The sequence below is a fragment of the Trachemys scripta genome, unplaced genomic scaffold (assembly GCF_013100865.1).
Source record: "Trachemys scripta elegans isolate TJP31775 unplaced genomic scaffold, CAS_Tse_1.0 scaffold_113, whole genome shotgun sequence".
Taxonomy (NCBI): Eukaryota; Metazoa; Chordata; order Testudines; family Emydidae; genus Trachemys; species Trachemys scripta.
The window spans coordinates 24,015-38,493 of record NW_023260486.1 but is presented as its reverse complement, the minus strand read 5'-3'; the positions used below and the strand labels follow the sequence as shown (position 1 = coordinate 38,493).

The 14,479-nt window shown below is 46.1% G+C and overlaps 1 protein-coding gene across 1 annotated transcript in view; it reads right to left on the bottom strand.

Annotated features, from left to right (window-relative positions):
- LOC117870249 (signal-transducing adaptor protein 1-like) overlaps positions 1-14,479 on the bottom strand; it is a 35,066-nt gene that overhangs the window by 1,977 nt on the left and 18,610 nt on the right. Inside the window, exons 5-9 of the mRNA XM_034757338.1 lie at positions 8,544-8,716; positions 5,175-5,303; positions 3,626-3,695; positions 1,164-1,263; positions 561-701 (exon numbers count right to left, since the gene is read on the bottom strand). Of these exons, the coding sequence (XP_034613229.1) occupies positions 561-701; positions 1,164-1,263; positions 3,626-3,695; positions 5,175-5,303; positions 8,544-8,716 (613 nt within the window). The remainder of the gene's footprint in view (positions 1-560; positions 702-1,163; positions 1,264-3,625; positions 3,696-5,174; positions 5,304-8,543; positions 8,717-14,479) is intronic.

Sequence of the window (14,479 nt, the reverse complement as noted above, 5' to 3'; positions counted from 1 at the left end):
AGTCAGGGGTTTGCACAGGAATAGCAGCTGTGATGGGCAGGGCTGAAGACAAGTTTCCTAGCCCCGCTGGCAGCAGCACAGTTTCCATGTGCCACTTTCATGTGATCGCGTGTAGGGACAGTGGGGCAGGACAGTGTCCATAGCCCAGGCAGTCCTTGGCCTCGTTCCTGAGACTGCCAAGTGTCAGTATCAATGGGCTCGTGCTCCACAGAAATGGACAGACCACACCAATTCATTTAACACAGGGCGCTGAACAGGTGTCAGTCACTGCAGTCCTCATCTGGGTTGAACCAATAAGCTGGAGGCAAAAACCTCTGTCTTCCATCTCTAATCCCTCCCTCTGTTCACTGACCATATCTGCTTGCATCTACCCCACATCCTGAGAAGCGATGCTGCTTTTGATAATAGGGGTGTGCAGGCTGATAGATCAGGAGAGATGCTCCGAATGCTGCTGTATCCCCCACTGCACGTGACACTTCCCTCCCCAAAAAACTCACTTTCCCGTTTTCAAACCTAACTTCCAAAGAAACAGAAGGCCCCCAAAGCTGTCCTGTCCTCACCAGGCACGTATCTGGTTACAGGATACTCCTGAAGTGGTGCTGCTACTTTCTCAGGCATAGATCTCCGGGGAGGCTTGGCTCTGGGCTGAGGGGCAATCGCCGGGTGCATCTCTCTTGGGACTTGCTCTAAAGAAAGTCCGGCTGCAGAAAAAGGACAGAAGATGTAATGTTCCCCTGTGTGTGGGAGCAGTCTCTTTCCTGAAGAACCTAGCCCCAGTTATTAAGAATAAGGGTATGTCTACACAGCAAAGAAAAACAGGCGACTAGCCGGTGCCAGTTGGCTCGGGCTGTGGCCCTGTTTCATTGCTGTGTAGACTTCTGGCTCAGGCTGCAGCCCAAGCTCGGACCCTCCCAGCTCTGCTGAATTAATAGGTGGCTTATTTCAGTTATTTTGTAATTAGAGTGATTCATTTACTTGATAGAATTAACTCCTCTGTTTGTAACATGAGATGGTTTTGTTCAAAATATTCAATCCATGTTTTATGCCCACACGTTTCAGCCCTGCTTGCAGATTAGTTACTGCCAGTATAGACCCCTCGCAGTAACGCAGTTTAAGAGCTGGAATTCAGAAGCTGTGCCTACGTGTAGAGACAAGCCGCATACCCAATTTGTTGTCATACGTGTGTGTGACAAATGGCTTCAAGCTCCCTTGCGTTTGATTCACAAAGTAATCGATGACATCATGAAGGCTCTGGCGTATAACCTAGGTAAGAAAAAGGGGTGTGAAAAGTTACTGTGAGCTACATTTTCAGTCAGAAATGTGTTAGCAGGTAGGTACCTAAAGAGATCGTCAAGTAGCTGAAACTGGATTCACCCCCAATGCACTGTGTTTCAAGGGCCACCTACTAGAAGTGCAGTGAAAACAGGAGCTTCCCGGAGCACCCAAATACAAGGACAAAATACTTGCTGAAAATCAGCCTTGCATGTTAGGCACATTGTAGGAGGGGGCTTATGCATGGCACTGAGGGGGGATGCACCGCAGGCTTGGGCCTTGAACAAGGCTGCAGTTTAGGCTTGCTGCCCGGAAACCCGTCCTGCGATCTTTCTCTCCCTCAGTGCACAGTGCAGCTCCAGCCGGGCAAAGTGCTAGTACAATACAGCGTGGGTTCCTCCCTTGCCCCAAAGTAAAACATGACACAAACCACTAGAAAAATACTTGTCTCTTGAGGTTCTGCCCCTCTTCAGCTCAAAGCTTTTCTAGACAGGCTATCAGATCCTACAGTGGGAATCTGGGTTGAGTGTGAACTCCTGGGTTTGGCCTTGGATTTTAATCTTGTTGTGGGAGAGGGAGAAAATGAGCTGAAATGTTTTAATAAAATGGCTCCGCAGGATATTCCACCACCCCCATCATGGCACAGCTTCATTTTAGGATCATCATCAAAGGCAGATGTTTGACTAGCAGGAGGAGATGCTCATACCTGAGAGATGCTTCCAGGACAACAGGGGAGTGGAGAGCTGGCCTGACGTTTTCGGGGGTCCAATGCAAAGTACAACATGTGCTCCCTTTCCAGATTTTTTCCCTCTAATGGCCAAGTCCCCCTGGGTTTGCACACCTATGACACCCTTGTCTGTGATCCCTGGAAGCTGCTGCAACCTCTACCATTGCCGGTTTGTGAAGCTCCATTACTTTACTATTTGTCTGGTGTTCAAAATAATTGTCATTAGTGTTTCACAGGGCTTTTTATCAGTTGATCTCAAAGTGCTTTTACAGAGGAGATCACGCTCAGTATCTCCATTTTACAGGTGAGGAAACTGAGGCAGAAAGTGATCTAGCAGAGCCAGGAATACAGCCCAGGTCTCCTGAGTCCTAGTCCAATGCCCTCTCCACTAGGCAACATTGCCTCTCATTTGTCTTTTGTTTTAGTTCAGCTTTTTAAACCAATTTCTGACTTAACATTTGGGCTCTACCTCTGGGCACTTATAGCAACCCACTGAACTAGTACCAGTTTGTTTAACCATCTTTGGTTTAGTCCTTTTCATCCTTTCTGTACTACGTCAATAACATTTTTATTTGAGCTAACAGTCCCCACATCCAATTCCAGTTAATCTGGGGCTATTCAGTGGCAGATGCCTCAGAGAAAAGGAAACTTCTTGTAGATTTCAGGAGACTGAGTTGGAGGGTGTGGTGTGGTAACATCCTTGAGAACCCAGTCAAGGGCAACAGAGGTTACAATTTCCTACTTTGGCAAGGTCCAGTATGGGCACAGAGATCTAACCAACCTGCAAATCCAAATGAAACCTTAAAAGTCATCCTGTAGTGCCATGGTAATATTGGGCGAGCAGTCTGATTTCTCAAGTTTCAATTTCTAAATTGTGATGGAAGACCAGGCATTTCAGAACTAGATAGAAGAAAAGTGTGAGCCACCCGGGAGAACGTTGTACCGATTTAATTTAAGGTGTGAATTTCAACACTGGTTTAAAAAAAAAAAAAAAAAAAAAGCTGTATGGACACTTATTTCTGTATAAACCAGGGTAATTTCAGTTTAGCTTAAACCTGTTCTTAATTGATTTAACTGAAACAAGCCTGGCTAAAAGCAAAATAAGAGAGTCCACCCAGATTTTGCACTGTTTTATCTAAATTGATTTTAATTCACACTTTTAGTTAAACTGGTACAACTCTGCGTGTAGACAAGTTCAGATACGAGTTCAATTTCCAGGCTGGTCACAGACATCGAATTAACTTCTCAAAGGTAAAACATGATCCAATGGCTGGAAATTAAAGCTAGACAAATTCAGAGGGGAAATAAGGCATCAATTTTTAACTGCGTAATTAACCATTGGAAAAATTTACCAAGGATCGTGGTGGATTCTCCGTCACTGACGATTCTGAAATCAAGATGGGATGTTTCTTTAAAAGATCTGCTCTAGGAATTATTTTGGGGAAGTTCATTGGCCCGTGCTACACAGATCAGACTAGATGATCACAATTTTCCCTTCTGGCCTTAGAATCTATGAACCAGACAAATCCCTGCTTTTTTTTGTTCTACTTTTCCATATTCTTTCCCACTTTTTAACACAGACCCAAGACATGGTTTGATATCTCCAACAAGGAAACACCCACTTACTGGTCTTGCCAGTTCAATGGTGTAACCTTTGCCCATGTTCACCACTCTGTAGTGCTTTATGCTTGGACCACTGAAACAAAAAGAAAATACAGTATTAATACATTGCTGTTCATAAAATACAGTATAAATGAAAATGAATGGTGATGGCTGCAGGTTTCCTGTCTTTTATTTAAGCTGTTCATTTGGTGGAAAGTTTCAATACACTAATGTTATTAATCTCTTTTTGAAACAGTTCGTTTAAAGGTGACCAGCTTAAGGGCAAAAAAATGGTTTGTTTGCCTTTTTGCTGCTTTGTGATGTATCAAGCAGAAGCTGGAAAGGTATTTTTTAGGTCTCTGTTTTACTTTAGAAATACCAGGAATAGCAAATTTTGTCTTCCGAGGTTTTGCTCGAGGACGCTAGAAACAGCAGCAGGGCCTAGGGGTGTGGGGTCTCTTGGAATTGTTTTCTGGTTTCTAGGTGAAAATCTCATTGAAAGAATGCCAGAAACTTTAATGACTTTAGATTTCAGACTCAGACAGTTATAGAAATGTTCTACATCGTGTTTCAAAACAGCACAGGAATTCCCTAGACCGGGGCAGAGGGGACCCTTCTGTGTCATGGACCATCCCGGTCTCCAACCACTGGCACCACAAGGACTGCAAAAGTGTGTGTGTGGGGGGAAGGAACCAAATGGGCCAAATTTGAGTGATGGTGTAACCCCATGCACCAGGTCACAACACCCCTCACTCGAATTTGGCCTACCTGCCCCTCCGTCATTCCAGTGGGGAAGGGCTCTGTCATTGTCACTCAGCTTCAGACAGGGGACAAAGTGTGTGTGTGTGTGGGGAGGTTTGGGCCCCCTGTCTCTATTGTTCCGAGTTCAGGTTCTCAAACATGGAGGCACATGGTTTCCCCCCCCCCACTTTAAAAATGGTTAGCAATGGCCATTTGCCCTTCCCCCCAGTCTCCAGTGCCCATGTTACCAACCCAAACCCTCCTGGGTACTCCTGTCTATGTTGGGGTCCTGGCTGAAAGTCTGGTCCCCCTAGGGAAGGAGGCAGAAAAGGTTAGTCCCTGGGGTGAGTGAGGCCAGGAAGAGGAGAGCAGAAGTGCTACCTACAGCCCCAGAACTTTGTTTTGGGTCTCAGCTGCCTCTGGTTTTGAAGCTCTCCAAACGTTGAAATGTAACAAGTTTTGTGTGGTTTGATGCCGAGTTCAATTTTAGCGTGTGCACGTGTTTTTTGATGCTTACTCTGGGGTTTGAAAGTCTAAGATTCCATGATGTAGGATAAGACATTTCAAGGACCAGGCTCAGGCCCCCTGCCTCATCAGGCCAGCACTCTTTGGCTGATTTGTATCTTATTTGTCGAAATGTCAATCCTCTCCTCCTCCGTAAGCCAATCACACTGTCTCTTGAGCCCATGCTCAATCCCTGATTTACCTTCTCCCGATTATTCTCACAATATGGGACAGATTTCACAAGCGATCTCTGGGAATTCTAAATTAGGCATCATAACGCAGTACATGTCAATTAGCAGTTAGATAATAACTTGTGGATTCAACCTACTCTATCTCCTGTCTGATAGTGACTGAGTAGTTCTTACTGTCACTACCAGGCCGCAGGATCAAGTTTCCCCAAGAAGGATTCTTCTCTAACATCTCAATCGCTTTCTGCCGTGACACTGCATAGAAGCACCTGCAAAGAAGGGAGGAGAGAAGCAGCATGAACACACTGAGTTCCACTAGCAGAAGCCGATCACTCCACTATGGGCAAGTAGCATGAGGCCGCCTGAGGACTAGACCTGCCTCATCAGCCTATTTGTAGAGTATCCTGTAACTTAGGTATCCGGGGCTGCCCTTTGCCTTTGTCGCTCCAAGAAGTCTCACACCTGAAAGCGTCATTCCATAGAGCGATGCCACCATGTTAGCCAATCGGCAGAAGTCCAGATCGCCATGATTCATCCCTTTCAGCGTTTCAGAGTGGTAGCCGTGTTGGTCATGGGGCACAGCTCAGATGGCAGACTGTGTAACCAACAAGGCTTCATACCCAAAGGAAAGCGAGTAATGTAAACTGACCCATTTTGCTCACCTTACGTGGAATACTTTGACTATCCATCACCAGCAAATATATTACCTAGTACAGTATAATTTTCCTAGAAAGACAAACATATGTGACAGTCTAAGGCATGGTTGAAAAAGCTTCCAGGGAAGCAGCATATGGCCCATTTGTACTTTCTCAAGACAAAACACATTGAAACAGCAAGGACAAAAGTCTCTGGCGAGTGGAGAGAGACAAGATGAGGACAGTGTCTTTTCTGAAATGCTGCTACAGTAACTGGAAGTATCAGGAGTGATGGGGCTGAAATGCCAGAATTCTCTAGTGTTGATAGAGTAATCTAAGTGATTACTGAATTACGGAGATGAGCCTGAACCAAACCCCCATATCCAAATAACCCAAACTCTGTGCACTGAAACCCATAGCTGAATCCAGAGCTAAACTTTGCAAATGATCCCAATCTCTACAATGGGCTAAAACAAAATCTCAGCTCCGAACACCTCTGCCCGAATTTTGATGTGTTCAGAATCCAGATCCTGACATGGTGGCTTTGGCCCATCACTGTGGAAGAACCTGCAGTCTATCATGGCTCCTATTGTTTATGAGGGATTTTTTCTGAAGATAATGACGTGATAGTTCCTGAAACCAAGAATGCACCCATCAAATACACATATGCTACAAGGAAACAAGCTAGCAACAGTTGCTCTCAGACCTCTGGCTCCCTCTTCTTTTTATGCAATAGGTATTTTAAAGCACTGGCTCAATAAACCAAAAGGGACAGTGTAGTACGGTGTTCAGTGGAAGAACAAATGCATAAAATTTGATGCTACTCCTGACAAAGTCAAATGTAGATCCCTGAATGTATAATGAATAAGGCTGCGAGTCTGTCATGGAGGTCACAGAAGTCACGTATTCTGTGACTTTTTGGGACCTCCATGACTTCTGCAGTGGCTGGTGCGGCTGGCCCGGGGGCTGCCAACCGCTGCTGGGGCAGTCTCGGGCCACCGTGCCTCTCCCACACAGCAGCAGCAGGAGTTTGGAAGTGGGAGGGGGCTCGGGGCTGAGGCAGGGAGTTGGTGTGCCAGGGGGGGAGGAGTAAGGGCTCTGGGTGGTGCTTACTTCGGGGGGAGGGTGCTCCCCGGAAGTGGCAACATGTCCCTCCCTCGGCTCCTAGGCGAAGGCATGGCCAAGCGGCTCTGTGTGCTGTCTCCGCCTGCTGGCAATACTCCCACAGCTCCCATTGGCCGCGGTTGCTGGCCAACGGGAGCTGCGGAGTGGGCGCTCAGGGCAGGGGCAGCGTATAGAGCCCCCTGGCTGCCCCTCTACCTAGGGGCTGCAGGAACCTGCCTGCCGCTTCTTGGAGCTGCGCAGAGCTGGGTAGGGAGCCTGCCAGCCCTCCCCCTGCTTCCCAGCACAAGCGGGGTTCCCAGGCCGTGGGCCGCCCCCCAGCACCAGTGGGGGTCCTGGGCCACACACCTCCCCTAGCACCAGCTGGAGTCCTGGGCCATTCCCCCCAGAGCACCCGCAGCGCCCCTGGGCTGCCCCCTGCCCCAGAGCACCCGCGGTGTCCCCAGGCCACCCAAGTTTTAGTCAGGGGTATATAGTACAAGTCATGGACTGGTTACAAACTATGAATTTTTGTTTACTGCCAGTGACCTGTCATTAAAAATACCCTTTTATTAAAAATACCTGTGACTAAAACATAGTCTTACTAATGATTGATATAAATAATTGGTTTTGTTTGTAAGAACGGCCATACTGGGTCAGACCAAAGATCCATCTAGCCCCATATCATGTCTTCCGACAGTGGCCAAAGCCAGGTGCCCCAGAGGGAATGAACAGAACATGTAATCATCAAGTGATCCATCCCCTGTCGACCTTTCCCAGCTTCTGACAAACAGAGGCTAGGGACACCATCCTGGCTAATACTGATTGATGGACCTATCCTCCATGAATTTATCTAGTTCTCTTTTGATCCCTGTTATAGTCTTGGCCTTCACAACATCCTCTGGCAAGGAGTTCCACAGGTTGACTGTGCGTTATGTGAAAAAATACTTCCTTTTGTTTGTTTTAAATCTGCTGCCCATTAATTTCATTTGGTGATCCCTAGTTCTTGTGTTATGAGGAGTAAATAACACTTTATTTACTTTCTCCACACTAGTCATGATTTTATAGACCTCTATCATATCCCCACTTTAGTCATCTCTTTTCTAAGCTGAAAAGTTCCCAGTCTTATTAATCTCTCCTCAAATGAAAGCCGTTCCATATCCCTAATAAATTTTGTTGCCCTTTTCTGAACCTTTTCCAATTCCAATATATCTTTTTTGAGATGGGGCGACCACATCTGCACGCAGTATTCAAGATGTGGGCGTACCATGGATTTATACAGAGGCAATATGATATTTTCTGTCTTCTTATCCATCCCTTTCTTAATGATTCCCAATATTCTGTTCACTTTTTTGACTGCCGCTGGACATAGAGTGGATGTTTTCAGAGAACTATCCACAATGACTCCAAGATCTTTCTTGAGTGTTAACAGCTAATTTAGACCCCATCATTTTATATGTATAGTTGGGATTGTGTTTTCCAATGTGCATTACTTTGCATTTATCAACATTGAATTTCATCTGCCATTTTGTTGCCCAGTCACCCAGTTTTTGAGATCCTTTAGTAGCTCTTTGCAATCTGCCTGGGACTTAACTATCTTGAGTATTTTTGTATCATCTAAAAAATTTGCCACCTGACTGTTTACCCCTCTGTTGAAGAGGTCTGGGCCCAGCACAGACCCCTGTAGCTTATACAGAGGAAAATTAAAATGCTCTGAAAGAAAAGAGAAAATTCTGATCAGACTTGTATTGACATAGTTCAGTCTGAACTTACTCTGGCATAGTGTTCGTTAGGTTAACGTAGTCTCCACTGTTTGTCTTCTCTGTGCTCAAAGATGCACTGGGTGACTGGTCCATTGCAGTCCTCCTTTTCTTTTCTTTCTCTAGCACGTCATGCAGCTTAATGAGCTGTCCAGGTAGCAGTGATATACACATGGGAACTGACAACTGAGAATTAACAAAAAATCAAGTTGCAAAAGAAATGGAATGGGGAGAACAACGTTGGTGGGAGTTAACCGTGGTGAACCCAAACACCCCCACCCCCACACTCTAATAAAAGACGACAAAGCAGAAATCTTTTTTTAATTGCTGGACTTAGTACTGCCTTGTGTCCTTTGGATAAAATTCTACCTTTGGATAAAAACTCCAAAGTGATTCTGAGCAAGTGGAGCTAGATGTTCATAGTAGCGTTGGCGATGGAAATACAGTATCTAGGCCTGTTTATTAGCCTGAGATAGAATTTTGGGTTTTGTTTGCCCGTTTGACTTTTGATATTCTTATATCCTTACGAACGTGTGACCAAAGACAGTGTGTGTTGCATCTGCCCACAGCCAGCTGGGGTTTATAGCCCAACGAGAAAAGATAAGGAATAGAGTTAAAGCGTTGCTGGGTAGGGTGGGAGTTAAATATATGAACGTACACTTGAAGGCTGCCCAACTCCTCTCCCAAGCCAAGGTCAAGCAACCAGGCGGGAGGGGTGAGGGAGTAGGTATAAGGAACATAAAAGCCAAAGAAATGGTGATCCTGCCTGAAACACAATCTCACTCCCTACCCCTCCCATGGGGCACAACAGAGGTGGGACCAAAGCCCCCAGACTCAAGACCCTCCAAAATGGAATATGACCATAAATTGTAAGGGGTGGTACCAGGGGTGAGCACTACAGGTATAATTAAGCCTACTAAAAGGAGAAGGGGGGAAACAGGAGAGCTCTACTGGTGTAAAGAGCTGGGATATGCTTGCTCGTTCACCCCAATAAACATCACATTGCCTGTGCTTTGGACTCTGGTCTTCTGCTTTCTGACTCGTGACAAGAACCAAGGGAGGGCAGGGGAGCCGTAACAACCAAATGCAGCTGTGGCCTGACTTTCTGAGATGCTGAGCACCCATAGCGTCATTGATTTCAATGGGAATTGTGGATACTTAGCACTTCTGAAAATCAGTCATATGGAGTGCGTCCACACTGCACTGAACCTCAGAGCCCAGGTCACAGGACTGGGGCTGTGAAGCTAAAAACTGCAGTGTAGACATTCAGGCTTGGGCTGGAGCCTGGGCTCTGAGACCCTCCGCCTCACAGGGTTTCTGAGCCCAGACTCCAGCCCAAACGTCTATACGGCTATTTTTAGCCCCGTGAGCTCAAGTCAGCTGGCCTGGGCCAGCCACAGCCATGTCATGGGCATTTTATTGCAGTGACGAACCCTTAATGGCTGGTCTACATATGAAATTGGCACGTTTAATTAAAATCAGGTTTTAAATCAATTTAATTAAGGCAATGCAGACTCCCAGGTGGACATACTCAAATCAGTTTACAACTGGCTTATATCAATAACCAATCATTATCCACCGATTTGGTCATTTAAGCAAAACTGATAAACGCCAGTTGTGAACAAACAGAAGTATGTCCACATAGGAGTTTGCACCAATTTAACTGAATTGATTTTAAAACTTATTTTAGTTAAACTGGTGTAAATTTTGTGTTTAAATGTGGCTTAAATCTGAGCCTGGTGAAGAACAATCCCTGGTAAATTGGCTAGAACAAAGCGGTTTTCAACCTTTTTTTCATTTGCGCACCCCTAAAAAATGTTGAATGGAGGTACCAGACCCCTTTCGAAATATTAGACATAGTCTGAGGACCCCTATGGGTCTGTGGACCACAGGTTGAAAACCACTGGGTTGAAAGAAAGAAAGAAAGAAAGGGAGAAGGCTGTATAGGTCAGGCTGTTGTAGTTAAGACATTTCAAACAGCTTATTTCAGGTCTTTTCTACTAACCCAATAGCATTTGACAAGGCTTGTGTTCTGACCAAAGCAGAATCACACTCCAGTGATTTGGTCTGAGCACAATGGGAGATTATTTGCAAAGAAGCATCTTGTCCACAGAAAAACTATAAGTGAAGCAGAAGTTATTATATTTAATAATGATAATTAAATAAAACTAAACAGAACAGCCCAGACTTTGTCACAGAGCGAAGAAACTTCAAATTAAGCCAAAAGAAACCACCCTTCATGGACAGCAATCTTTCCATAGGTTCTTTTTACAAGAGACAGTATTGCAGGTGTTTCAACTTTAAAGTCCGAAGAGAACAGCACAAGAGATAAAGCATGGGTTGTCCTGGACCCTGGGGAGAAACCTCAGTCTGCCAACAAGGGTAAATCCCTTTTTGTGCAATATTGAACTATTGAATTTTTTTAAAATTTAGTATTTTACTAAAAGGGAATATGGCAAACACTGCAACTGCTCAAAATTGTAAAAAATGAACTCGAGTCCACAATCCTGCAAACACAAAGGCACATGCTTAATGTTATGGTATTTTGAAACAGGGTGGTCCTCCCCTGTAAGGACCCGCAGGCCTGGGGCCAGCCTGTTCAATCAGCCCACCTGTGCCATAATTAGCTGCATCTTAGCGAGAGAGTCAGGTGACTAATGGAGTCAGGTGACAGCCTGTTAAGCACCCAGCCTCATACTAGGGCTGAGAAGGTTCACTTTGCAGTAGGAACTACAGACCATGACAGTTTAGTGAAGAGACTTCAGGAAAAGAGTCTGGGCTCTATTCCAAAGCCAGAGAGTGACTTAAAGGTAACCTAGAAGAGGCTGGGAACTGAGCCTGGAGGGTGGGCTGAAGAGGAGCCGAACTCGTATAAGACCCTCCTTGCTGAGGGGTGAAAACATTATCTACTAGCTGGTGGGCAAAGTTGTGGGCAGAAATAGGCCTTTGTAGGGCCCAAGAAGCACCTAGGGGGTGCTAGATGCAAAGACCCCTGCAATGCCATGCCCTAATGCTAGGGGTGGTGCGGTGAGTGAAACGACTTAGAGGGCTATGGGTATGTTAAAAGTTAAGCTTGTGCCTAAAGTGTTGGCAGGATCAGTGCCTTAGGGAGCCTAGCTTTACTCAGAGCACGCTCCCAGTTTCACAGCTGTCGGGTGCATTTCCAAGGCAAGCATATAGACTGAGGCCTGGATCTCTCTCTAACCCAGTACAACAGCATGGGTGTATCTAAGGAAGGTAGACTGAGCCTTCAGTAAAAGTACACCCTCAGGGTTTTGCTGTTAAGAAATCCCCTGGGTATGACATGTTACATACCAGTTACACTGGCTCAGTTTGAATCATGTGACTAGTGAGAAGTACACTGATGGCAGGACTCTGTACAAGTCGGAGCCAGTCTGTCACATACAGGGCATTTGACCAACTCCGGCCCTCATGGATGAGTAATCTTTTGGCACACAGCTGTGAGTAGCTGAATAATCTTTGAACAAAGGAACTTCTGTTAAATGGATGAACTTTTACTGATATCCAGGAAAGAAGCAGCTGTGATGCAATACTGGCCTAGAGAACTCTGTGACCAATGTGTAACCCCCCAGGAGATTACCTAGATTCCTGGAGCTCTGTCTGCTGGCAGCTCAGGGAGGAGGAACCAAGGCAAACTCAGAGTCTGCCCCGCAACTGATAGGGAGTGAGATGCCCCTCCCAGGGAGTTCAGGAGAGGGGAGAAGCCATTTTGGAGAGTGGGGAGCTGGTGAGTCCCAGGCCTGCAAGCAGGGCTCTCCCTGAGAACTGGCCTCTAGGGACCTGACAGCCGATCCCTCACCTGGGTTTTCCTTCCCCACGGATGAGTCCCAATTGGTAGCATTTGCTGAGAAATTTCCCCAGCCAGGCTGGGTTCACCTCCAGCTCTCTAGCTAAGACTAGTCACCACATGGTCAGCTCTGCTAGTCCAGGGAAGCTGCCTGCCGAGTGTGTGACTGGGGGCTGGGCTAGGAGGCTACAGTTTGGATGTTAGGGTAGTTGTATAACCTATACCTTGAGCCCTACACCCCTTTGTGGTGAGGGGAAATCCTGGGACCGCCGCAGCCTGATTCCTGCTTGAGGAGGATCCCTGACAGCAGACAGCAGCCCCTCTGCAGTGACTGAAGAGTCCAGCATCATCTTCCAACCTGAAGATCGTTCATGGAGTTCGTGAGTGCACCGTTTTTTAGTTAAGGAATTTGTTTTGGGGACGCCCTACTCCCTGAACTATGTCCTCAAGCCAGGGAGTGAGGGTTTGAGGATTTTATAACCTGCTGCTTATTATACCTGTGGAGGGATTCACCACCTCCTCCCACTTGTGGGACTTTTCGGCTGTACTGAACCCAGTCAGCCACACTGCTAAACCACTGCAGAAAATTGTATAGGTCATCAAGGGCCCCAGCAAAGTACACATACCAACAGGACACTAGTTTTACACTTGTTACATCAAGTCACGGGTGTTTTCAGTGTAGGCACCGGTGACCCTAAAAATAGTGTTTCACCCTGTTATTGTTGTATTTGTTGCCTGTTTAATATAATTATTGTGTTGAATATATTTTTGTGTGTTGTGTTATTTCTTGGAAGTCTGCAACTATCTGGCAAGTAAGTGGCGATTACTCTGTAGTTAGAATTTTCTGCCCAAACTGCTCTGGTGACCCTGCCAGGAAGGAGTGAGGGGGGTGGAGGCACCGCCAAATAATTTCATAGAAAACAAAAAAGATTCACCCTGCTGAGTGGGTGGCGGGATCCAAAAGAACCCAGACCTGTCCATCAAAACCTGGAAGTGGATTGCCATTAAAGGAGGTAACCAGGTGGAGAGGGGCGCTACATTGGAGGCACCGCTGGGATCCCGTCTTTTAAACTCAGACCTTTATATACACCCTTACTGTCTTCCTGGGAAATTAAGTAAATTCTCAGTATGGATTACCAGAAGAGGCTTGTGACGTGGTGTGAGCTGGAGGGGGCTGACCCTGAACGCCACTTCCTACCCACTGAATGGGAAGTTAGATCAATTGAAAATGAGATTGCTAATGTTAAAGAATGGGGAACCTGTGTGGTTCGGAGTCAGATGCAAGCAAAAGGGGAAGCTACTTTATCCCTTCTTGTAGAGAGCAAGATTATACTGTCTACTGTGGTGACTCCCCATGTAATTCTGCCAGATGGAGAGAAGGATGGATGGAAGGTGACCATACAAGCACAATCATGTTTTCCCTCCCACCTGCCCCACCATCTGAAACTATCAATTTTCAGTCCAAATTGGGGGACTTTTTAGGCAGGAAGGGAAGACCATGACTGAATTAAGGACTCTTTTGGGCCTCCCCCCAGTTCTAATGGACCAAATAATTTTTGCTATGGGACAAGCAATAGGGGAGTCCATAAAGACAGCATATGAATCGGGCCCTTACAGAAAGCTCAAGTTCTTTTCAGGTATTAAACCAGTGCCTGTAGGGGAAGATGACTATGACACTTGGAGGCATCAGCTAAATCAGGTGATGCAGGAATGGCAATGTAGTGAGGCTGAAAAGAGGAAACGTGTGGCAGAAAGCCTGCGAGGACCTGCAGGGAATGTAATCTATGCATTAAAAGCCAGCAAGCCTGTTGCCACTGTTGATGACTATCTCTCGGCGATGGAGGATGCCTTTGGGAGCCGGGACACAGGGGAAGACCTCTACTTTCAATTTTGTCCTGTTACCAACAGCCAGGTGAAAAACTATCTTCCTATCTTCACAGATTGGAACCATCCCTTCAACTGTATGTCCGCCGTAAAGGCACTGAGAGGAGCAAGGAACACCGAGACTAGACTAGAACAGGTCATACGAGGTGCCATTTATGACAACTTTCTAATTATGAAATTGAAACTTGCAGACCGATTGGACAGTCCTCCAGGATTCCATCAATTGCTGCGAGAAGTCCGGGAGGAGGAGGAAAAGA